The sequence below is a fragment of the Callithrix jacchus genome, chromosome 1, assembly GCF_049354715.1.
Source record: "Callithrix jacchus isolate 240 chromosome 1, calJac240_pri, whole genome shotgun sequence".
Lineage (NCBI taxonomy): Eukaryota > Metazoa > Chordata > Mammalia > Primates > Cebidae > Callithrix > Callithrix jacchus.
Genome location: NC_133502.1, coordinates 215,694,842 through 215,719,064, shown reverse-complemented (window position 1 = coordinate 215,719,064; position 24,223 = coordinate 215,694,842). Strand labels below are relative to the sequence as shown.

The 24,223-nt window shown below is 48.8% G+C and overlaps 1 protein-coding gene across 19 annotated transcripts in view; it reads right to left on the bottom strand.

The window, feature by feature from the left end:
* Window positions 1-24,223, bottom strand: part of TBC1D22A (TBC1 domain family member 22A) — a 508,739-nt gene that overhangs the window by 372,623 nt on the left and 111,893 nt on the right. For 12 of the 19 annotated variants that reach the window (XR_013524311.1, XM_078343890.1, XM_078343911.1 and 9 more), the window contains exons 5-7: window positions 21,442-21,512; window positions 8,417-8,545; window positions 4,999-5,061 (exon numbers count right to left, since the gene is read on the bottom strand). Coding sequence is in view for 18 of the 19 variants with exons in the window: in XM_078343890.1 (XP_078200016.1) it covers window positions 4,999-5,061; window positions 8,417-8,545; window positions 21,442-21,512 (263 nt within the window). In the remaining variant the exon portion in view is untranslated. The remainder of the gene's footprint in view (window positions 1-4,998; window positions 5,062-8,416; window positions 8,546-21,441; window positions 21,513-24,223) is intronic. The other 7 variants (XM_054242637.2, XM_054242641.2, XM_054242653.2 and 4 more) reach the window with 2 other exon arrangements.

The following is a 24,223-nucleotide window of genomic DNA, read 5'->3' as shown; positions in this document are numbered from 1 at the left end:
CCATCTCAAAAAGAAAAAAAAAAAATTATTTTGTAATGAGCAAAAATTAGAAAGAACCCCAGTGTCCGTCAACTGGTGAACAGACAGACACATTATAGTACGCGCTTCCGGAATACTACTCAGCAAGCAAAAAGCAGTGAGATGCTGATACTTCCAACAACACACATGAGCCTCCAAAGCACAGTGCTGAGTAAGACACAGACGACATCGCCTATAGCTTGTGGGATTCCATTTATAGGAAATTCTACACAAGGACAGAACTCTAGAGAAAGAAAGCAGATTAGCAGTTGTCAAGGGCAAGGGTGGGGAGAGGAGACGGACAGCAAAGGGACGTGGGGAACCCCACAGACTGACGGAAATGTTTACGTCGCAAATTTAGGGAGCTGGTACACACCTATAAACGCAGCTGTCAAAACATCTAATTACATACCTAAAATAGGTGAATTTTATGGAACCTCAATAAAGCTGACAGGAAGGAGAGGAGGAGGAAAAGAAGGAAGGTAGAAACTGACCACAGGGACCCGGCCGTCACCGTGGAGTGGATGAATGGATGTCTTGATAGTGCAGGGAGTTGGGGGGATGCTTAAGGCAGAAATCCTTCTTCCTGAGTATTAGAAGCCCAAACTTTAGGGGAGCACATAACGAAAACAACCAAACTGACATTTTCCCTGATCCATATAGCTAAGTACAACCATGTCACTTCGGATGACATGCTGAGTTACAGCCAGTAGGAAACAGCGGAAGTGCTACGAGCAGTTGCTGGGGTATGGCTTATCTTCCCACGGCTTATTATCCCTGCTAGTGGAATGCAAATGTGATGGCAAGCGCTAGGGCAGCCACCCTGGACCATGAGGTCAAAGCCAAGCATACAGGAGCAACCAATGTGCTGAGAACGACCTAGACCTGGACACAGTAACAGAGTTCTCGCCTGTGAAGCCGTGATTATTACACATTTGCCGTCACTTGTAGATGTATTCACATCTAACCTCGACACCTCTACAATGCCAGAAACCATAACTCAATTTTTACTACTGCCCAACACAAGACAGACTTTTCTTTTCCCTGCTGAGACAAAGTCTTGCTCTGTCACCCAGGCTGGAGTACAGTGGCGAGATCTCAGCTCACTGCAGCCTCTGCCTCCCGGGTTCAAGCAATTTTCCTGCCTCAGCCTCCTAAGTAGCTGGGACTACAGGTACACGCCACCATACCCAGCTAATTTTTGTATTTTTCATGGAGATGGAGTTTCACCATGTTGGCCAGGCTGGTCTGGAACTCCTGACCTCAGCTGATCTGCTCCCCTTGGCCTCCCAAAGCGCTGGGATTACAGGCATGAGCCACTGCGCCTGGCCAAGACACACATTTCAAAACTTTCCTAAAGTCCTCTGCCTATCATCTAATTTACACACACACACACACACACACACACACACACACACACACACACAGAGGCCATGCTCAGGTGACCTGCTCTTTGCACTCTGCCAGCCTGCAGGAGCCTGGCTCTCCCAGATGCCAGCCCATCTACCTTCCAGGTTGACCCACTCTGCAGGCCTTGCTGAGATGGGTCCCGGAGAGCGTCAGCACCCCTGGAAGAGCATTTGGGAGCTGGGCAAGACCGAATGCATGGGGTGTGGAAGGAAACTGAATCGTGAAACCCCAGGCTCAGTAAGCCAAAGCGAAAGGTCAAGCTGGGAACTGGGCATGCAAACCTGCCTACCCCTTTTGGTTCCAAAGATAAGTGGCTACAAGATGAAGCTCCATGCCTCCCCCATATTTTGCCCACAAGGAAATTCCTAGTGAGCTGCAAGATCTTTTAGGGTGTTTCTGTTAAGATTTCACCACGGCAATGCAAATGGATAGCTTATCCTTACAAGGACCGTCACCCCCAGCCCACCAGACACAAGTGTGTATCTGATTGTTCCCCATTTTGTCTAGGTTTTCATATGTAAAGTGCAGACTGTCTGCATTTTTCCTCTGCTCCATTTGTCTATGTCATCTTAGGTTTAAAAAAAAAAAATACAGACTGAGCCAGACACAGGCATGAATGACTATTTCTCTCTATCTCCCTCTGCCATGAAAAACTGTGCACTTCTCAATGTCCGGCCCTTTCCCCTTTAAATTCACAGCCCTCAAAACCATCCTGGGAGAAAGGCATAGACCTGCCTCCCAGGCGTTGTGTCCTTACTTTTGACAAATAAACCTCCTAAAATGATTAAGAGTTGTGTCATCATTTTTCTTAACTGACAGGGGAGGCTTTCCAAACCAAGAGCTCAAGGCCCAGGAGGTCACAGACAAGAGGACCAAGTGCCAATTGCCACCACTAGCAAGCGACTCAGGGCCCACACTCTGAGACGAAAGGGCCTGAGAGGTCAGCTGCACAAAGAATGTGTCAAGTGGCAGGAAAAGTAAGTAAGAATAAACCAAAGGGCCTGTGGCAGACTCTATTTCCCATTTAAAAAATCATAAGTAAAAAGGAGGTTATAAACAATAATCTCATTTTCCAGATATGATAAGCATAACTGCTGAAAAGGACAATCGAAGAGAAGTGTCTCCAAATGACGACTTCTGCTGGAAACTAATTTCCTCTTTTTGTATTCTGCAATCTCTAAGTACACTGCTTTAACAATCCTGGAGTTTTTTTTTACAGATTTACTTCACAAACGAGAAATGTCAAAGTTTAAAAGCGCATTTACTGAAGCAATCAAGATGCAAAACAAAATATTTCTAACAATAAAAAAAAATTCAGCTTTAAAGAGAAAACATTTACTATAACAAGAAAAAATATGATAACTAAGAATAAATCTAATAAAACATGTGAGGCAGGAGAATAGGGTCTGGAGGCAGGAACCAAAGGCCAATTCACACTAACCTCTTAGAACTAGATCAAAAGGAAAACCCCACTTTCAAGCCCAGGTAACAAACGAACCAGAGGCAATCCACCCCTTCTCTGCATGGCAGATCAAACACTGAAAGTATCTCTGACTGATCCCCTTCAACAACCAATCAGGCTGGTCCCAGGCCAAGTCTCCCTTTGCATAACTGTAAATTTGTGACTTCACTTCAGCCCCTGCTTGGTCACTTTCTGCAACCAATCAGACAGTTGCATAGGGTGTTTTATAACTTCTCTTCAGCCTCTCATTGGTCGCTTTCTGCAACCAATCAGACAGTTGCATAGGGTGTTTTATAACTTCTCTTCAGCCTCTCATTGGTCACTTTCTGCAACCAATCAGACAGTTGCATAGGGTGTTTTATAACTTCTCTTCAGCCTCTCATTGGTCGCTTTCTGCAACCAATCAGACAGTTGCATAGGGTGTTTTATAACTTCACTTCAGCCTCTCATTGGTCGCTTTCTGCAACCAATCAGACAGTTGTATAGGGTGTTTTATAACTTCACTTCAGCCTCTCATTGGTCGCTTTCTGCAACCAATCAGACAGTTGCATAGGGTGTTGGATAACTTCTCTTCAGCCTCTCATTGGTCGCTTTCTGCAACCAATAAGACTGATCAAGGGCCACTACTTCATTTACACAGGGTGTACAACAAGTAACCAATGGGAAACCTCTAGAAGTTATTTAAACCCCAGAGAATTGTGTAACCAGGCCCTTGAGCTGCCTGCCCAGGCCTGTCCCCACCCTGCAGAAAGTGCGTTCCTTTTCCATAAATCTCTGCTTTTATTGCTTCATTCTTCCCTTGCCTTGTTTGTGCATTTTGTCCAATTCTTTGTTCAGGATGCCAAGAACCTGGACACCCTCCACCGGTAACACACGTATAAAACCCTTCAGGGAGAAAATTTGAAAACTTCGCTGAAAAGCATTAAAAATGACTTTTAAAAGAGGAACTAGCATGTTCACGAAAATGTATATTTAGTTTCATAAAGCTATCCATTCTCCCAAACTAAAAATTGTCTTTTCTGACCCCTGACTTTCCATGCAATAGAAAGACTCCATGCAATTCCAATCACAGACCAAACAAATCTAAAAATACAAAAAAACAAGTGAAAGACCTTGGCAAACTGACTCTTAAGACGTATGTGGAAGAGCAAGGGGTGGGACTGCCCAGTTCCTGGCGAAGAGAAAACCAGCAGGTGGTGCGTGCCCACACCAGGCAGCAGGACATCATGAGGCTAAATTACTTGCAGGGTGCAATATGAAGGGAAGAACACCCAAATACTGGGGCAAAACACCACACAACACAGATCTGTGAATGTGGCAGTGAGAGAAAACAGAAGTGACATCACATATGTAGAAAATAAGAAGTTCTTCTTCAAAGCTTTCCTCTTATAAATCATAGCTTCTTTAAAAATTAACTTACTAAAGCCTGGCCAACATGGCAAAACCCCGTCTCTACAGAAAATACAAAAATTAGCTGGGCATGGTGGTGGGCACCTGTAATCCCAGCTACTTGGGAGGCTCAGGCAAAAGGGTCGCCTGAACCCAGGAGGCGGAGGTTGCAGTGAGCTGAGATCGTGCCACTACACTCCAGCCTGGGCGACAGAACAACACTCAGTGTCTGAATGAATGAATGAATTAATGAATGAATGAACAAGAGGCAGAGACCAGACTATGGAAAGAGTGATGCAGCTCCAGAAGACCCAAATCAAATTCATACATTGTGTTCCTACTGTCACATGACATGAACGAAAGTCACAAAGAATCGTGAACCTAAAAGGCAAGACAGTGTCATCCAGGTAGGGGTTTCAAGGCGAGAGGGGGTACACAGCAGCCTCGGTGCTCTGGGTCAGGCCTGAGTTCGTGGCCATGTGGGCAGGTGGGCAGCAATGGTGGCGTTCTGGCTCCTGAATCTGGCAGTGGATCATGAGTGCATACATCCACACATACGAATTACATACAGTCTTTGGCGTCTGACAATATTATACAGTAAAAATATTTAAAGAACAAATGAGATTCCCGTCAGCAACTGTGTCCACAAGGGCCAGGTGCAGCAGCAGTTCCCCTGGGTGCCACTCCCAACAGGCGAACTCCCGCCAAGAGCTTCTTACCTCCGTCACCTTGGGTTGCAGGAGCAACACTTCAGGGCTCATGCGAGGGATGTCTATGTGGATCTGGAGAAGCAGGAGAAACAGACATGTATGTTAGGTGACTACAAAGACCACTGCAAGCGTTATGACTAAAACAGCAACACTGAGGGACGTCCTTCCCCTGCCTTTTCCCTGCCCTCTCCTGGAGGATTCCCGATCTCTACGCTACCACGATCTCCCCCGAAGGAGGCAGCCAAAGCCTGTTCTCTCTGAACAGCTCGCCCAGTCCTAGGTGACAGGCTTGCCTGACACTGTCCCCGCTCGGCAGCCGCTGCTGCGTGATGCGGAACAGAGCGGGCCTCTGATACTTAGTAACAGCCACAGCAATTAGTAAACATCGATTTTCAGCCTCTGACACAGGAGCAATTCAAGTACGTCAATAGTTGACCAGTTTTCAGCTGCGACAGCTTCTTCTTGGAAAGAGGCCACATTTTTCTCCACTTTATGAAGTCCTGGGGGAATCTAGAACATTTTTCAAAGGAAGCATTTGTAAAGCCTGTTAGTGTCAGCTGGTTCCTGCTTGGCCACCATCTGACATGAGAGTTATAATGAAGTCCCCAACACTGCAGAGGACACTTGTGGGCCCCAGAAGCAACCGCAAAGAGTGCTGTGAGCTCGGGCTGGCTCCCAGCACCCCACGCGAACTTCTCACACCAGCCCACACTCCCGTTTGTGCAGGACAGCAGCTTCAATGGGCTGAGGGAAGATAAACACATTTTCATGCCGAGGGAGACGCTAGGATTGCATTGCATTTCTCCCCATCCTTGCACATCCCCACAGAGGACCCTCACACCCAGGAGGCTGGGACACCGTCACTCTGCCACTTACCACACTGTGACCAGGCCTGTTTCCTTGTCTACAAAATGGCCACTCCAAGTATCTCAAAAGGTTACTGGTAAACATCAAGTAAGGCTGTGAGTCAACAGCCAAATGGAATGAGCTGAGACGCACACGCATCTGTGATGCGGGCCAAAGGAGGCCTGCCAGCAGCACTGCTGCTGAAGAGGAGCGGGAGAAGCGGGGGGAGGAGGAGGAGGGGGACCAGGAGGAGGAAGAGGGGGACAAGGAGGAGACAGAAGTGGCACTACTCTATCCAGAGAGGCAGGGCCAAAGGACTGCAGCTGGCCACATGCAAGAGCCCAGGTGCCAGCAGGGATAAGGGCCCAGGTCTGTCATCAGGGTGTCCTGGAGGGCTGTCTGTTCCCATACAGTTACACTTGTGTGGACACACGCCTGTCCCCAGCATGAGCAGCATAAGCTGCTGCAGGGCAGGAACCAGGTCTGAGCCACCTCTACATGCCCAGGACCAGCACAGCCCCTTACATAAAAGATCCTGTCGCACATTTATTAAGGAGACGAGGCAGCATCCAGCAGACCCCCCATCATCAGGAGAGGCTCCAACATTAGAGAGACGGTCCTCCACACCGCTGGGCAGGTGGGACTCTGTGCACCCCTCCATCCATCCCGCCTGCCCCCCATCAAACACAGAACTGGGCACAAAGGAAAAAGGCCACGACAGAGTTGACTGAGGGAGGAAAAGACAGACCAGACCACTATTTCACTCTGACTCCATATGGCTCTCGATGCGGCTTCCACATCACATCTTCAGCAGAAGAGTGAGCACATACAAATCAGATGAAGGATGGAAAGCAGGTGGGGAACCTGCCGAAGCCACCCCCTCCTACTGCCTCCACCGGTGTGCAGGGGCAGACCGCCAGTCAGGCTCAGTCCACGGGTCCAACGCCCAACCGGACGGCAAGGAGAAACCAGGGTCCCCAAACCCCGCCGGGCCCAGCTCTGCCTGAAATGGCAACGGCGAGAAGGAAGGCGCAGTTCCCAGAAGCCTCGAAGCATCAGGCAGGGAGGAAAAACGACTGCGTCACCACACACGTGTCTCATCTATATTAATGTAGAAACAGTTTGGGAACTCACAACAGTATGGAATCTTTTTATTACCTATCACAGTAACTAAATAAAGATGTATGCAGCCTGTTCGTAATTAACTTTCTCTTCAAAAACTCGAAACAGAATTCTGCTTCGTAAAACTCGCAGACAGATGCTAGTGTCATCCTTTGGAAATTTGTTTTCTGAAATTAAAATGCATTAAAAGAACGCGCTCAAAACAATGCCAAATTTATTAATTTCCTAAAACCGGTGCGGTGGCAAAAGAGACCAGGTAAGCTAATATTTCCTGAAGCAAATCCAAAGTAATCTGTGTATCAAGTCGGCTTCCCAGAGTAACTGGGTGGTGGCCCAGTGCGGCCCCGGAGCCCCGGTGCCAGAGAGAAGGCACCACAGGCCAGTGGGAGCTCCGGCCAGGAAGGAAATGGAGGTGGCCATTGCCCCAGTCTCAGTCCTAAGCAAGTCACTTTTCCTCCTGCAGCCGTGTGTCCCATCCGTCTGGGGAGATGCTGTCCAGGAAAGCATTTAACTTAAAGAATCTTTGATTACGTAACAGAGGTAAGGCGCATCTCTGGACCTTTTTTTTTAACAGATAAAGAAAGAGATGTGGATATCCCAAGTCTGAGGGGGAAAATGTGCAAAGCTCCCTCACCTAGAAGTCGGGTTTCCACAGGGAGATATTCCTGCCATGCCTCGGGAACCCCAGAAGCTGATTTCAGATATCGGAGACAATAATACCAATTAAGAACTGCCATTCTGACCCTTCACACATTACAAAGAGAGTGAGAATTATGCAGTCCTCAAAGAGCTATTCTAACAGCAAATTCTGGATGTACTGTGAATCATAAATCAATCTTAAGTATTTTCCCATTATGTGCATCATCTGTCAACTGACTATTTAAGAAACCATAATTAGACACATTTTATATTAAACTAAATAGCAAAATGGTAACTTGGCTGCACCTTCTGCTATGGTCTGAAGTGTGTCCCCCACAAACCCAAGCTGATTAACATACTTTCCTGGGTCAGTATCATGTCCCTTCCTGGGCCAAAGAACCCGGCGCCAGTGGCCCCCATGCAACCTCTCTGTCCTGATGCCATCCAGCTCAATACCTGGGCCTGGGCCTTCAGGAGTGGCCTTTCATTACCAGATAGCAGCTCACGATGATGCAGACTCTCACCATCGCCCTAAGGCAGGTCGCAGGAATCCAAGGCATTTGTTTTACAACCTCAATTTAAAATACTCTTTTTTACTTTTGTAGAGAGAACTGAAGACAAGGAAGATAGTACCATTAGAAGGAATTTTCCATTATTTGTTTCACAATTTATTAGAAAAGAAAACTCTGTGAGCTGGTCAGGGACCTGCAGCTTTAACTGTGACCAACTCCACACGGTTTTGATGAGAACATTTCCTCCTATAAATCACACGGAAGCAAAGTTCTTCAGGTAACACACGAAAGGGAGAACAGGTTCCCACCTGCCTGTACGTGTCCTGGTGAACATCGTCGCTCCTCGAATGGTAATAGTGTTCAATAAATGCAAAATACTCTTTCTGTTTTCTCTGGAGAGTGGCTGGTCTCCGATCTACATTGGCAGGAAGGTAACCCTGGGTGAGAAATGAAAAACAGAAAATATACAAGGTCATAGTTAATTCATGGAGTCCCTGTGAGTAGCGTGAAACAAAAAAGGCTTGTATTCTACCTGAGCTTGGCATTCTGAAATCTGATACAAAGGGGAGCACAAATTGTGGGAAAAAAGAAACACACAGAGAAGGTCAGCCAGCTGAACACCACGCAGGCAGCACTCCCGACGGCACTGAGGAAGGCGCCAGGGCCCGTGTCCGCAGCCTCCTGGGCCAGGCCCTCTTCACTCGCCTGACAGGAGTTGCTCAGGCTCTGCAGCAGGTGAGCCCAAGGCTATTCTACAGCAGGGCTGCGCGATGAGACAAGCCCTCCTCTATTGGCCTCACACACCAGAAAGGATTCCAGTCTCAACAGTCTTCTAACAGCAACCACACGCACACATATACACACATACATGTGTACACGCACACATATACACACATACATGTGTATGTACTGTCGCTTATGTAAATGTGCTGCTGTCTTCAAGCACTCATGGGCCTGTGGGAGCTGCAGTCCCAGTACGTAAAGGGGACTTGACCTCAGAAAGGGCCAGGCAGCACAAGGAGGTCATGAAGAGCCTGATTCCTGGTCCCAGCGGTCCGGGGTTTCATGTTTTCTGTTGTCTTCTTTCTACTTTTTAACTTGACGTTGCTGACAACATATAGCTGCCCCTAAGTGTCCTCGGGGGATACCACCATTCTTAGCTGCTCAAGACCCTTGCATGTAACCTCTGCAGGCCTGCCTGAGAACTTTAATGTCTGCCACCTGACACGAGGTAAATACCGTGTAAACAGTCGTCGGACTGTGTTGTTATTTATATGACCTTCTGCTGCATCATTACCTTTCATTGGGTCTTTTTCCAAATATTTTCCATGCACAGTTGGTTGAATCTGCAGATGTGAAACCCCCAGATATAAATGGCCAACCCTAATTGATAAAATGAGTGTGCCCATTTTAGCCAGTCAGTTTGGTGGCTTTTGACAAGGGGACCCAGCTACATAACTCCTACTCCAAGGAAGATATAGACACCCTTCCACCCTCCCGCCCCCCACAGACTTCCCGGTACCCTCTAGCAGCCTGTCCCAACCCTGGCCGAGGAGGCGCTCACCTCATCACTGTGCATGGCTGAGCCTGACTTAGAACTCTCTAGAAATGGAGACACTCAGGACCTCCACTGGATACTCGGCAGCAGAGCGTCTTCTGAGATGCCTCCAAGCTCCGTGAATCAGCTGCGATTTCCTTTCCCTAGCGGTGTCCATTGTGTGGATCCACCAGTTTGTTAAAGGTTCACCTGTCAATGAACATTTGCGCTGTTTCCGGTTTGGGGTTTGTTATATTCTCGCACAAGATTTTTGCTGGCATACGCTTTGGCTTTTCATGGTTAAATACCCAGGAGTAGAGTTACTGGGTCATAATACTGGTGTATGTTTAGTTTTCTAAGAAGCTGCCAGATCTTTTTCCAAAGCAGGATGTATGAGAACTTCAGGTGCCCCATACCCTATCCAACGCTTACCACTGTGAATCTATCAGCCAGGCGGTCGGGTGTGGCTTTAATTTCCTTTCCATAATGATTAATGGCACTGAAAATCCTTCTTTGGTGAAGTATCTGCTCAGATCTTTGGCCCGGTGTTTACCCAGGTTGTGTGTCATCTTATTACTGGGTTTGATGAGCCCTGTACACACTCTGGATACGAATCTCTCTCTCCTGTGTAGGTACTGTCGTTCCTCACCACAATCTAAGGATTGCTTTTTTGTCTCAAACAGATGAAGTCTTCGAGTTTCACGAAGTCAAATTGATAGCTTTTCTTTTATAATCAGTGTTCTTGTATCTTATACAAAAAAGATTTTTGGCCGGGCACAGTGGCTCACACCAGTAATCCCAGCACTTTGGGAGATGGAGCCGGGCAGATCACAAGCTCAGCAGTTCGAGACCAGCCTGGCCAACATGGTGAAGCCCCATCTCTACCAAAAATATGAAATGTAGCCAAGTGTGGTGGCACCTGCCTATACCTCTAGCTACTCGGGAGGCTGAGGCAGGAGAATCACTTGAACCCGGGAGGCAGAGGTTGCAGTGAGCCGAGATTGCAACACTGCACTCCAGCCTGGGCAAGAAAGCAAGACTCTGTCTCAAAAAAAAAAAAAAAAATTCTCCTTGTTTTTCCCTGGAAGTCTTAATGCTCTGCCTGGCCACGTCTTTCTCATCTCTCCAGTGTCTCTTCAGTGGTCACCTCTCCCATGAGGTCTGACCGGGTGCATGGTCGGCAGTGACTTCTCCCGTGAGGTGGGGCTGGTCACTTGGCACTCCAGCAGCATCTAGCTAGAAGTTCCCTGAGGACCAGCCCTTCATGGTGCCAACCAGCTGGCAGGCACACAAGCTCTCATTGGGTGAATTACACATCAACAACAGACTGAATGGACCAACGAATTTATCCCAGATGGCACTTTTTGCCTCTTAAAGTGCTTCCATGTCTATAGTAGACATCACTGTGTTGCCCACCAAACATCTACTCCTCCTTGCTGGAAGAGAGCCCTGAAGATGCTCTGGGGGCCACGTCCCCCTATGCCCAACCCTTGTGGTCCAGATGGAAAGCCTCTTCCTTCAGGACAGGTCTTGACCGGGCTAAGCAGCACGTCTAAGCCCTCCTCCAGCCACCATGACTGACAGTTCAGGGGTGGTGAGGTAGCCCCTCACAGGAATAAGAGCCAAGCCAGGGCTTTTCCTTGCTGCTGCTGCTGTGAATGAAAGCAAGTGGGCACAGGGTAGAGCCGGGACGGCCACCCTCCGATAGGAAGGGAGAATTGCAAGCTGCAGGTCCACTAAAAAGCTGACCTGAAGGACAGTGGGACTCAGAGAGCCGCCAGGCCTCGAGCATGAAGCCAGACTCCAGCCCCGTCTTTTCAGCTGTGTGAGCAATGACATTCCTTCCGTTCCTACCGGCACCTATTCTGTATCATAAATCACACTCAGGCACATTCGTTTTAGCACATTAGGGTCACACCACTGAAACTGCTTTTTAAAAAATGCTTACTCAAGGATAGCATACTCACATAAAGGTGCACCCCAAAATCGTGTGTGAATTATCACAAACTGAGCACGCCTGTAACGACCATCCAGGTGACAGCCAGGCCATCACCGTCTTATCAGGCCTCAGTCCCCGCCCCTTACCTCGTCCTCTCCTCGTGGCAATTTCTATCTGGCTGCTTCCACTCAGTGTTACCCTTGAAAACTAGTTCATGTCATGACACGTTAACAGCAGTTCCTCTCTCCACTGCTGCATAATACTGCAAGGTACGAAATCCATTCTATTAACAAAAACACTTGTGCTTGTCCAGCTTTTGCTTTAAAGATTCTTGGAGCTCCCTTATGTTACATAACATGCATTTCTGTTAAGGATATACCTGGAAGCGGACCTGCTGGGTCTGCATACCTCTGAAAGATTCTGCTAGAGGATTTTCAGAGTGATTCTGCTCCCATCAGAAGCGTATGCAAATCCCCAGTGTTCTAGGTCCTTGCCAGCACTTGGTACTGTGGATCCTTTCACCTCAGCCTTCCTGATGGCTCTGCTGCCGTGCTACCTATTAAACTGCGTTTCGTTTTCATCCGAGTGTCCCAGAAGACAATGGAGGCTGCTGCACATGTGCATCTCTGAAGGGCGAGCACAGATGTATTAGTCCCTTCATGTGAGGCCGCCTGCCTCCTTCCTCAAAAGCATTCATAGCTAGAGAGTCCCCGTGTCAGCCCCGCTAGGAACAGCCTCCTCCTGTGAGCTGCCTTTTCACACTATTAATGACAACTCTGATGAAGAGAAGCCCATAACTTTAATGTAGCCCAGTTTATGAATCTTTTATGATTAGTCCTTCCCCGTTAAAATCCTGCCCATGTTCCCACATCATCAAGTACCGTTCTACAATAGGAATCAGCAAACCACAGCTCACCATCTATATGCGTACAGAAACTTTTGCTGGACCCGGCACAGCCCATCTGCTTATGTACTGTGCACACGGCTGCTTCAGCCCTGCAGCAGCAGAGTGGGGTGGCTACGAGAGGCCACGTGGCCCACAGGCTCAAATACTCACCATCCAGTCCTTTGCAGAAAACTTTCCCTGCTCTAAAACATCAATCTTGAAGGTGACAGGGATTCCGTCAGACCTATTTCTGTCACCTTTCCCCAGTCTGTAAGTATTTTAATTATTTCTAATTGTCCGGTATTCTAAAATACACACCAGCTAACAACGCCAATTATTTCCTAAGGTAAAATTCCTACAGTGAACTTTTAGCTCAAAGGAGTACTGGATACCTTCGAGGTTTATGACGTGTGATTTCCAAGTAGCCCTGGCAGAAAGGGCAGCAGGTCACAACTCAACCGCCTGGTTACACGTGTCAGACGCCTCCCCAACCCAACAGGAGAAGGTGTCTCGGGAGAGCACTCTCAGCAGAAAACAATCACTCAGTCAATTACAGTATTCTGGAGAGGCGTACAGAGCTGTCTCACGGACAGGATGCACTCGGCAGTGAGACACTGGGAGTCCTCGTGATGGAGGAAAGGTGTGGCCATCATTCCCACCTGGCCTCTATTTCCCTATAAAATGAGAAAATAGTAGTATTCCAAAGAGCATAGTGCTTCGCATCATTCTAACAGTAACAAAAAGAATCACCAGCCCCGAGTGTGCACAGCAGTGCCAGGCATGGTTCTGCGTGCCCGAGTGTGCACAGCAGTGCCAAGCATGGTTCTGCGTGTCTTCTGCGCAGCTATTTCACGGCCCACCCACCTGAGCACCTCCATGCTCAGGCCTCTTTCGCTGGGATGTGCTGGTGGATTACAAGAGGCAGAACTCCTTCTCTTGGGTACTCAGCCCTGCCCCCAGTTATGGGGTGGTGGCCAGACCTGAGTGAAACAGGCTTCTCCAAGTGAAAGCCAGCTTCACAGAGAAGTCATCTCAGAACTGCCTACTTCATCCAGACCCGTGTTCACCTGATTGTGATTTCAAGCCTGTATTGTCTCTTGTCAATAACAATTACATAAGATTACTTCTGTTTTTTGACCCCAAATGGCCATCCCCGTAGGCTAACTAAGGAAGGGCTGGCTCCCCAGAAGGGTTTGCGCTACACACAGAGCTGCTGTAACTCCACTAATCACAGAAAGCCGTCATTGTCCCTATCTACAGACAAGGAGACAGGCTCGGGAAATGTGGTTAACATGCCCAGAGTCACACGGACACGATGCCAAACTAAAGCCAACCCCCAGCTCCTGACATGAGGTCCCACACCACTCAGGAGTCATCTGATCCCAAGTCACCGAAGACCTGGGGACAAATCTGCATGCTGAGAGCCACCCACATATACACACACAACAACAGTGATTCACCCAGCGCCAGCCATATAGAGACGCTGAAGACCGTCCAGGCTCGCAGGGGACTGTCCATCAGAGGGCAGACACAGACCCCACAGTCCTTTCTCCACACTCTGGTGAGAGACCCTGTGAAAATCACATCATTTTAATAACACTACCCCGAAAAAACTTCCAATTGCTTCTAATCGTGCTCAGCATAAAAGCCCAGGCCCTGCCCAGGCCGACAGCTCCTGGCAGCCTGGCCCTTCCTGTCTCTCTGACCAAGAGGCCGACACTCATCACCCACCATGGCTCCTCCCACTTTTCCTACGCTGCTTAAATGTTCCTTAAATGTCATGCCCCCTCCTGCCTCCGTGCCTCTCTCTGAAGTTACTGTTCGTCTGCTGTGACCCATTTCATCTAGATCAGGTCAGCGAACTGACCACCAGCCAGTCCTGCCCACCCATATTTGTAAATAAAGTGTCGTGGGAACACAGCTGTGTGCCTTCATTTACACAGATTCCCTGTGGCTACATTGGGCCACAGTGGCAGAGCTGAGCTGCAACAGACCACAGGGGCCACCAAGCCCAGGGTGTTGACCGCCTGCCCTTTTGGGGACAGCCGCCGTCCACTGCTCTCGGTCTGTGCCGGGTCAGCAGCTGCTTCCACAAACAAGAGCACCCTCTCTCGGTGTCCACCTCCCCGGCTGCGGGAGGAGCCCATGACACCGCTTCCTGTTACTTACTATGCTACCTCCTCATCCCCTGTGTCTGGTGGGCGCTACTCCCCAATGGGAAACACGGCGAGGGAACAGATGAGCCCTCTTCAAAGAATCAGCCAGACAGGAACGCACCCCCAGCACCCGCACAGCGACCTCCCTCGCTCCTCTAACTCCTCGCTCAGAGTCACCTCCTCAATGCAGCCCACCCTGACTTGCCACCCACCTACTTAAACAGCACCTTGCCCTCCTCGGCCCCCCCAATCCCACCAAGCTGATCCCAGGCCTCTTCCTAGAACACTCATCGCCTTCCACGGTCCATCAAATTCCCTTCTCAGTGGACTGTCTTCCCCCACCAAATGGGAGCCCCGCAAGGGCGGGATGTTCGTCTGAGGGCTTGGACACCGTTTGCCCCACATGAGACGTAGTGAACGCCAAGCTTCTCTCCAGAGAATCGGCACATCAGTATGTTCAGCTCTCTTAGTCTTTAATTCTCCACTTTAAAGTTTAACTTCCTGGTTCTCTGTGCCCCCTTGCCTCTAGTTTTGGTAAACAAGTTTCCTGCCAGTTCTAATCAGTACTTCACATCTGTTCCCCTGGTCACCTGCTTTGACCTGTTCTGTAACTGTCCTTCCCACCAAACTACCCACCCCGCCACTCTGGCTCATACTCCTGCTCCCTTTAAAATAGTCAATCAGAATTAGCTTAGACTGTGCAGTCCAACCCTAGCCAATAGGGGAATGACACAGCAGCAGGGGATACCTGTGTCAGGGATAAGAACCCCTTCCCCTCTCTTATTCGGGTGTGTGCTCGCCATTGCTCCATCTGTGAGACACACCCTTCTATAGAAGTAAATTGCCTTGCTAAGAAAATGTATATTTGAGTGCTACTTCTTTTGCAGCACCGGAAATTTACACATAACGGATACTCAGTCTTTCCTTGCTAAGTGCATGAGCGATCATGATGTGCAGCAATACCATCAGACCCAAAGGTGGCCACAGCCCTGAGACTCAGGCAGAAAGATACCTGTGCTAACTTGGGACAAAATCAGAATGAGCATACCCTTCTGGGGTTTGGCTTTGACAGTGGAGAAGACGGGGTGGAGAGAAAGAGACAGAGCATGGAAGACACAGGGAAACGTGTCCAGGTCCACCCAGGACAAGGTCTGAAACACAGCCTGGCCACTGATGGGTGTGAAACTGTGAGCAGCACCCAGGACAGAGGCCCGTGTGCCAGGGAAGGGGCCTGGCCTTCAACACAGGGCAGCATGGGCCACCCAGGGTCATCGGCTAGGGCGTGGTGTAGACAGCCTGACATCGACTGCATTCAGCGACAACAGAAACTGCACAGTGAACTTGAAAGAGGCCTTTCAGAAATATTTCCCATTCCCGAAATTTTAAACTTAACTTGAAACACAAATTCTAGAAGGCAAGCACGTCGTCATTGGAACACACGCAATAAAAGCCTCACACGTGCTCCTGGCACTCCCGTCCCTAGAGGAAAATACACACATGCAAGTGGAGGCCTTCCAATAATTAAGCAAGACTAGAAATTATGCAAATGAAATCGATGCAAGTATGCAATGAATTTTAAATGACAGAAAACTTAATTGCTGTATTAGCATGCCATAAAAACACTAATCATAAATGTAAAGCAATGCATGCATACACTTAGATCTGAATTGTCCTGGTGACACAAAAATCGATTGGTACCTCCCACTGTGTTCATATGCAAACCTACCTCAATATACAGGAAAAAAAGCTAATGCTGGGGTCTCAGTTCTCATTTTTAACCATTATACTCACTAATGCAAATGTTAAATGTTTAATTAGTTTTTGTTCCATGTTTCTGAAATACTTATTTTAAAAAGAGCCAAAAATATGATTCTCTATAGCACTAATTTTTAAAAAGTTACTGCCCTGCTTGCATAAAATGTAAATATTGAGTAGTACTACTTGCAGCTTAATGACACGTTCTAACTGGATATCAGCTTTTCATAACTGCCAAGTCGTGTTTCTCATCTTTCTTCATTGAAGTGGCACTGCCTACTCATCAATTAAAAATAATGCTGCTCGGATCATAAACATAATGAAAAAGAGTCATCAGTTTGCCAGACCCTGAAACAGATTCCCATTGAAGTACAGCTTTGGTCATCTGCCTTCTGAAGCCGGACAAATGATGAATTCTCAGTGCTGGGCGTAACTGTTAACCTCTGGGTCTCGGAAGGACTCATGGACTGGGATAAACCCATTCGGTCTTACCCTACACACCTGAGCCCTCCCAGACAAGATGCTCCTGGCTCTCAGCGAGTCTCACTGAGCCTCTCACCCCTGCAATGCCGCCCCTCCAACACCCTTGGCCGTCTCTCCTGCCCAGGTACCTCAGCCCAGGTGTATGCTGCCTACAGTGGGGCCTCACTGCCTGCACAAGCATAGTGCACGACTTTCAATGACCTGCTTCCCAAGTAGCTCAGGTATGCCCCACCTTGTCCCACTGGAGCCTGGGTGTCCTAGAGCAGCCGTCTCCAACCCTGGGCACACGTGAGAACCCCCAAGAACCCAAGTAACAGTATTTCCTGAGCTCCCCAGGTGATACTAACATGCAACCAGAATGGAAACCCCCAGGTGAAGAGGGCAGGCCTGAACCTGCCACACCCTTGCCCCCATCCCCCACCTAACCACAGCGTAGGCACTCTGTGGTTCACAGCTTTCTGGAGCCAGTCAACACCCTTATGCCTGAGTCCACCCTAGAGATTCCAATCTGCTTCACGGGCCCAGATACAAGGATCTGGAAAAGCTCCCCAGGAGCGCCCTGGGATTCAGGGAATGACAAAGAGGCACCCTTAATTGGAGAGACCCCTTCCCTGCTGAGTTCCCACCCCCCAACCATTCTCCCAAATGTTCTTGTAACCTGTGAGAGATGGGAAAGTTCTTCTTGGTTTGTATCTTAGACTACATTATAAGGAGGTACGATCTCTTGCTCTATGGCCATTATCCGCTATTAACATAAACATATAGCCATGTATATATATTCTCTAAATCAGCTACCCTGACTCGCTCCAGCATGTCTGAACGGGACTGGGCGAGCTCCAAACCCTGGCGCCTGCCATTCCTAATTTGGAAACCCTCCTGACCTCCTGACTAGCCTCCTCTTCTCCCTCATCTTCTTTCCCCATCTATTCAGGAAATTTCCAGGTTTTTAACTAATCAGGTCAAGCACAGAATGTGAGGTCCCGTTCTAGCCAATGGAAAGCAGACACAGCAGAAGGATGACTGCGTCAGGTTATGAAAGTTCTAAATGTCCCTGTCTCCCGTGAGTAGCTGTGCTCTCGTGGCAAGGCTGCCGGCGAGTTGCACCCTTCCTGCAGGAAGTAAACTGGCCTTGCTGAGTGATGCACTGTCTCCGTGTGGGTTCTTCCCGATGTTATAAACCCATTTCCAGCATAACCCCAGTACCTGCAGAGGGCCTGGCTGAGGGCAGATGTGTGGGCAACACATGCTCAGGGACGGGAGACTGGCATCGTGTGCTGTGCTCCCCAAATCTCTACTCTTACAGAAGGCCCAGAGCCACGGTGCAGCAGGACTGTGCCTGGGGAGCTGGATGGCATCAACACTCACCAGCACAGGGCATGGAGCGTGGCAAAGGCACAGTGAGCACTTGTTCCAGAAAAAGAACCAACGCTTGCTCCCGACTCTAGCTGCCAGGGTCCTCTCACTCCAGCCCTGTAGCCTTTGGCCCCTCAACTCCCTTCCCTGTCCCTCCCCAGTTCTTCCTGTCCCAGCCCTAGTCCCCTCCCAAGAGCCAGCTGGGAGCAGCCTCCCTTCAACCATTACTGCTCCTCTGAGCCAGACACTGGGCAGGAACTGCCTGGTCCCGAGTTACCTGCCACAAGCCTGTCCATGAGAATCTCTGAGTGCATGGTCTGACACAGGGCAAGCATACAGTGAGGGACAGACACAGGGCAGCAGTGCATTGGGGGCACAGAAGTAAGATCCCAAGAGAACAGGCTCCTCTTGGGACAGAAAAAGGCAGGCCCTCTACTGTCTGTTCTGCGGGCCCCAGGGGATGACTTGGTCTTCTTCCCTGCACCCAACACAGTGACACGTTCACATGAATGAGTGAACCAACCAAGGGCTCCTTTAAGGCTTTACTCTTCCAGAAACACAGGCTCATCACTCCCCACTTAAATCCTTCAGGATAAAACCCAAGCAACAGGGCGGGTAAGGCGGGCAGCAGGGCAGCTGTCACCCGGCCTCCGCTTGGGCCCCTCCACCCCAGCCTTTGCTCCTGCTCGTCCCACCACTACTGCGTGCCCCAGCTCTTATGGCCTCCCCACTTCCCACTACCAGAGAAAACACTAACATCCCTTTTGAAACAACACATAAGATGCCACCTTCCCCAAGAAGGCCTTACCTGGCATCCTCATGAACCCCTTCTAAGCACCCCACATTTGGAAGGACAAAGCTTTGCTCCCTAACATTTATTTTCTACTCATCTGTCAATCCAAGCCCAGAGGGGGCCAAGAACCGCCGCGTTCAACTCTGTCCCTCGTGACTGCAGGTCTCCACTCCCTCCCGTCCTTCCCCACCTGCCATGGCCTTGCATATCCTGGTGTGAAGTCTGCTCTCGGCAGAAGCTGCCCCTCAGCACTGAATTGCTCCAGACACTGTGGGACTCCTCCACCCCTCGCTTCACACGTGCATCCTGTCCCTGCTACAGTATGCAGTGCCGGCCTCCACCAGTGCCGTCCCACCGCAAGTCTGCAGTGCCCCGACCTCCTCGTCATGGCAGGCTAGTGTCTAGTTCATCTGTCTCCCAAGCAGAGGCCCCTGCAGCTGCAGGCAACGACGGTTAAAGGACTACATGTGTTTTTCCCTTCATGAGAGAAAGCCCTGAGAATGCCCGGGCTTTCTCTTGTGAAAGGAAAATATCTTGGTTCCCAAGATCACGAAAAACAACTCAAGCTGGAAAGTGCTTAGAGCAAGCACTCCTCCTATTCTATTCAAATCAGTCCCCTGCTCACTAGAGACAGATGCACATCTGACGTGCCTCCCTTGGAAGGGCTAATCAGAAACTCAAAAGAATGGAACCTTTGTGTATCACCTACATGACCAGGAAGCCCCCTCCCCGCTTCTGACATACATGGGTAGATGTCTCTTGTCTCCCTAAATGGATAAAACCCAGCTGTGCCCTGACCACCTTGGGCACATGTCACCAGTGCGTCCTTGACCTTGGCAAAATAAGCTTTCTAAATCACCTGGGACCTATCTCAGGTTTCCTGGGTTCACACTGTCACTTGCATCGCCAGGATTCCTGGCTCAGACTCCACCTACACCAACCTGCCCTCCTGTCCACAACCAGCAGAGGGGGGCTATCTGTCACCTCCCCTTCTGCCCCTCTGTCCACTGAAACCAGAGTGTCCATTTCCACATCAACCCCTGTGCTATACACATCGGCGAAGCAGAACCATGACCTGCAGAGACAGAACTAGAGAGAAAGACCAGCATAAAGTAACTCACGAGACTTTCCACCTAGACACAGCACATCCTTAATAAACATAAAACTGAAATTAGGATTCTCATCAAAACTTCCTACAAATCAACCTGAAAAGTTTGCAACCTATCTTCAGGGATGTTTAGAAAACTGGGTATAAACTAGAAAACTAGGTTAAAATAAAAAAGCACAAAACAAAAATATAAGCAATCGCAGCAAGCCTAATTTTAATTGCCAGAGAATATTTAATCAATAAATATTCACTGTTCAGAACTGCATCTGCATTTAGGATTACGAGGTGCTAAGCTGCAAATGAGTCTTTATGAAGACTCATTAGCCAGAAAGAGTCTTTTAAATACTAAAAGTCAAACCCAATTTAGAGTCAACACTCAGAGCTCCCTATTGACTTAGCTCCGAAAATAACGAACAAGGAAAAGAGAAGAAAACTGCCTGTAAAGCATTCTGAAATGGTCGGCAGGGCACCCCTGCCTGCCCGGACCTTTCCCAGAGGGCACCCAAACAGGCAACTCAGTGCCAGGGCTGAGGCGGCCACAACGCCACCCTCCACCACAGAAACACGGACTTCTCTCATCCACTTTCGTCTTTTCCTAACAGCACTACTAATACTTTAAAAAAGAAAGAAAAGACCGGGTGCGGTGGCTCACACCTGTCCTCCCAGCGCTTTGGGAGGCCAAGGTGGGTGGATCATGAGGTCAAGAGAGCGAGACCATCCTGGTCAACATGCTGAAACCCTATGTCTACTAAAAATACAAAAATTAGCTGGGCGTGGTGGCACATGCCTGTTATCCCAGCTACTCGGGAGGCTGAGGCAGGAGAATTACTTGAACAGGGGAGGCAGAGGTTGCAGTGAGCAGAGATTGCACCACTGCCCTGCAGCCTGGTGACAGAGCAAGACTCTATCTCAAAAAAAAAAAAAAAAAAGTGATCAAACATATGTCCTTGTTTTCAACATATTTGAAACAAATTTAAAACATATTTCCCTGTTTGAACTGCTTGAAGTTGAAATAACCATCTCTGCTCTGCTGAAACCTTTCCATATCACAGCCTGGAACATATAAAGACTTTCTAATAAAACCTGAGGAAAAACGACAGTTGTCATCATTTTTACTTGTCCTTGTCTTCTGCCAGGCCTGTCAAACCAAGCTTAAAATTAAGCCAAGAATGGAAAGTGTCAGCTTAGCCACGGCAAAGACCTTGACTGCTGTGCAACAAAGCCAGGGCAAACCCAGGGGTGGCTGGCAGGCCCTACTCAGGCCAGATCCTGCAGTCCCTGCGCACAGGGAGACGTCCTGATGGGCGGCTTGGTGGCACTTACCGAGAGGAGCTTCCACGTCATCGGACGCACTGGCTTAGGGATTCCGGACCAGCTCAACCTCCGTAATTCCTCTGTTGATGAAAGGAAGGGACAAGGAAAAGAAGATTTAGAGAAGGTTCGCAAACCTCCCCCGTGCTTTCACACATTCCACCTGGTTCATTAGGAGGCAATGAGACCCACAGACAAATTAAACTAAATACCAACATTCCAGATACCAAGTGTTTTCAATATCTAAGAGAAGGTAAATTACCATTCTTTTCAAACAAGCTACAGGTCAGCGGGGTACGTGTTTGGAAAGGCATCCCCAGTGTCCCTGGAGCTACCCTGGGACAGGTGAGGCCCCATGACCCCTCCTCCTCCAAGCAGGGAAATCCAGAGGACACCGGCCTCCCTCCCTCCCTTCCCCCTTCTCTCTCCCAAAGGAGGCTTTTCCCCACTACCTGACCATGTGAATTGGTTTTCCTTTCTTTCATCCATCTCACTCTCCGTTTGCTATTTAAGCGTATCTATATGACGCGGTTTTTCTCACTATTGGTTTTGAAAGAAACTGTTTCATGGAGATAAGCTTGTCTTTATATAGCATTAATTAAGGATATGACCATATTCTACCCGGACAACAAGGTCTTCAAGGTAATCTAACACAAGTCAATGAGGCTTTATAAATACCTACAAGTAGAAAAGAATCACGAGAGGGGTGGGGCTGGCCAGAGGCTGCGGGGTCCGGGAGCAAGGCCCAGCACCTCCCAGGGCAGGGCAGGGCAGCGCGGGGCAGCGGGGTAAGGAGAGCGGGCCTGCATTCCATCGACCTCCGTGTCTCCTTGAGTGTCTCATTCCCATGCCCTGGATGGCTAGAGAATCCATTTCAATTTGTAGGTAAATCAACACTTGTCCAATCCCACTGAAACTCAAGTAATTATTTCTTTCCTTTAAGTTAGGAATGTACCATTCGGTCCTCTCCTAACAGCCTGGAGCTAATGATTAATAACAGGAATAAAAAATGATTAAAGAGAAGACTCTGCTAATATAATCAACAAAAGACAAAGCCCTGACATCTCATCTTTTTCCAATTACCGCAGTCTAAGTAAAATAACTATCAGAATAACTGCGCGACTGTCGCGGCAATAACCTGCATTTTACACAATCTCAGAAAATATCCAATCTTCCCCAGCACCCTAAGGACATTATGAAAAGCAGGAGCCTCATATCTGAACACCAATAATGCAATGTTTACCAACCACGTGCCCAGTGCCTCTCCCTCGGCATAACTCTGGTTTCTGATTATGCTTTATGAGAAAAAGCTGAGAGGAAACTCATGCGCTAATGTTCTCTGAACCTGTCTCCTCACTGGAGAGAAATTCACAAAAATTCAAAAATCTTGACTATCTATGAGAGAAGGTTCTAACCCCGCTTACGCGTTGGTGTTAAAAGAGCTTTCATACGCATTATCTCACTGGGTCCTCAAAACACTGTGTTACTTAGGGCTGTGATAACGATTGTATTTGAAAGAAATCAGCTCACAGAGGTGAAATGACCTAACCAAGGTCACACAGGAACTAAGCAACCTTCAACGACAAGGTCTTTCCACGACATCACAGCCACGGGAACATTCAAAAATCGATAGCACTTCTCTCCCAGCAAAAAGAAAGTAACATGGGCGTAAACTTCACGAGAACAGTGCAACACCACAGGAAGAAACCTGCACGTCTTCGCCTGACGACTCACATAAACAGGAGGAAACACCACGCTCACTGACGCCAACGTCTATTTCAGAAGCTCTTCCTCTCGGCCAGGCTCTAGGCTAGGAGTGGCGGAATTACCAACGTGAGCAACACCAAACACAGCCCCCGTGCTGGACAGCTTGTCTGGGCTTAGAGTCCCCTGTGCTTCCAGATCCGCTCCGTGCTTGGAGGGCTCACCTGTGCTTAGAGGGCCTCCTGTGTGTTAAGGCTCACCTGCACTTAACGAGCCTTCCGTGCTTAGAGGGCCCATCTGTGCTTAGAGAACTCACTTGTGCTTAGAAGAGTTCACCTCCCATTCCAAGGAAGAGCAAAAGTAAACTTACAGCTCGCCCGAGTGCTCAGATGAACAGGCAAAGCATGCCCCGAAACTGCTGATGGGGAAGTTTACCTTGTTAGGAAGGTCAGGGCGGTTTCCCTGAGGAAATGACCGTGGAGGTAAGAGCTAAGGATGAGCAGGAATTAACCGGGTGAAGAGGGAGGCCAGCGGGGAAGGCAGTGTAAGCCCAGAGAACAGCTAATGCACAGCCTGGAGAAGAGACTGGAGGGGCCGAGAGTGGTCACAAGGAGACCACCTAATGAACTACTCGGCAAGCCCAGCGTAGGGGTGATGATGGCAGTGGAAGAAAGGCAATGACCAAGGAGATACTTGGGAGCTAAACGCAAGAAGAATCGAACAATAAACTGGATAGATACATGGCTCTAAGACTGAAAATTCTAATGCTGTCCAGTGTCACTTTGAAAACCTGCAAGTTCAGTGCAAACCCAGTCAAAAGTCCAGTGGGATATACTTCTGTGTAAGTTGACCCTACGTTCACCTGGAATTTGAACTGGCATACGAAGAGCCAGTAACATTCCCAAAAGGAATAATGTGAAGAGACTCGCATTAACAGATAAGAAAGACATATCATGGAACTACAGGAATTAAGACAGTGGGGTCTGACAGAGACTAAGAAATCAATGAAGGCCGGGCGCAGTGGCTCACGCCTGTAATCCCAGCACCTTGGGAGGCCGAGGCAGGTGGATCACGAGGTCAAGAGATCGAG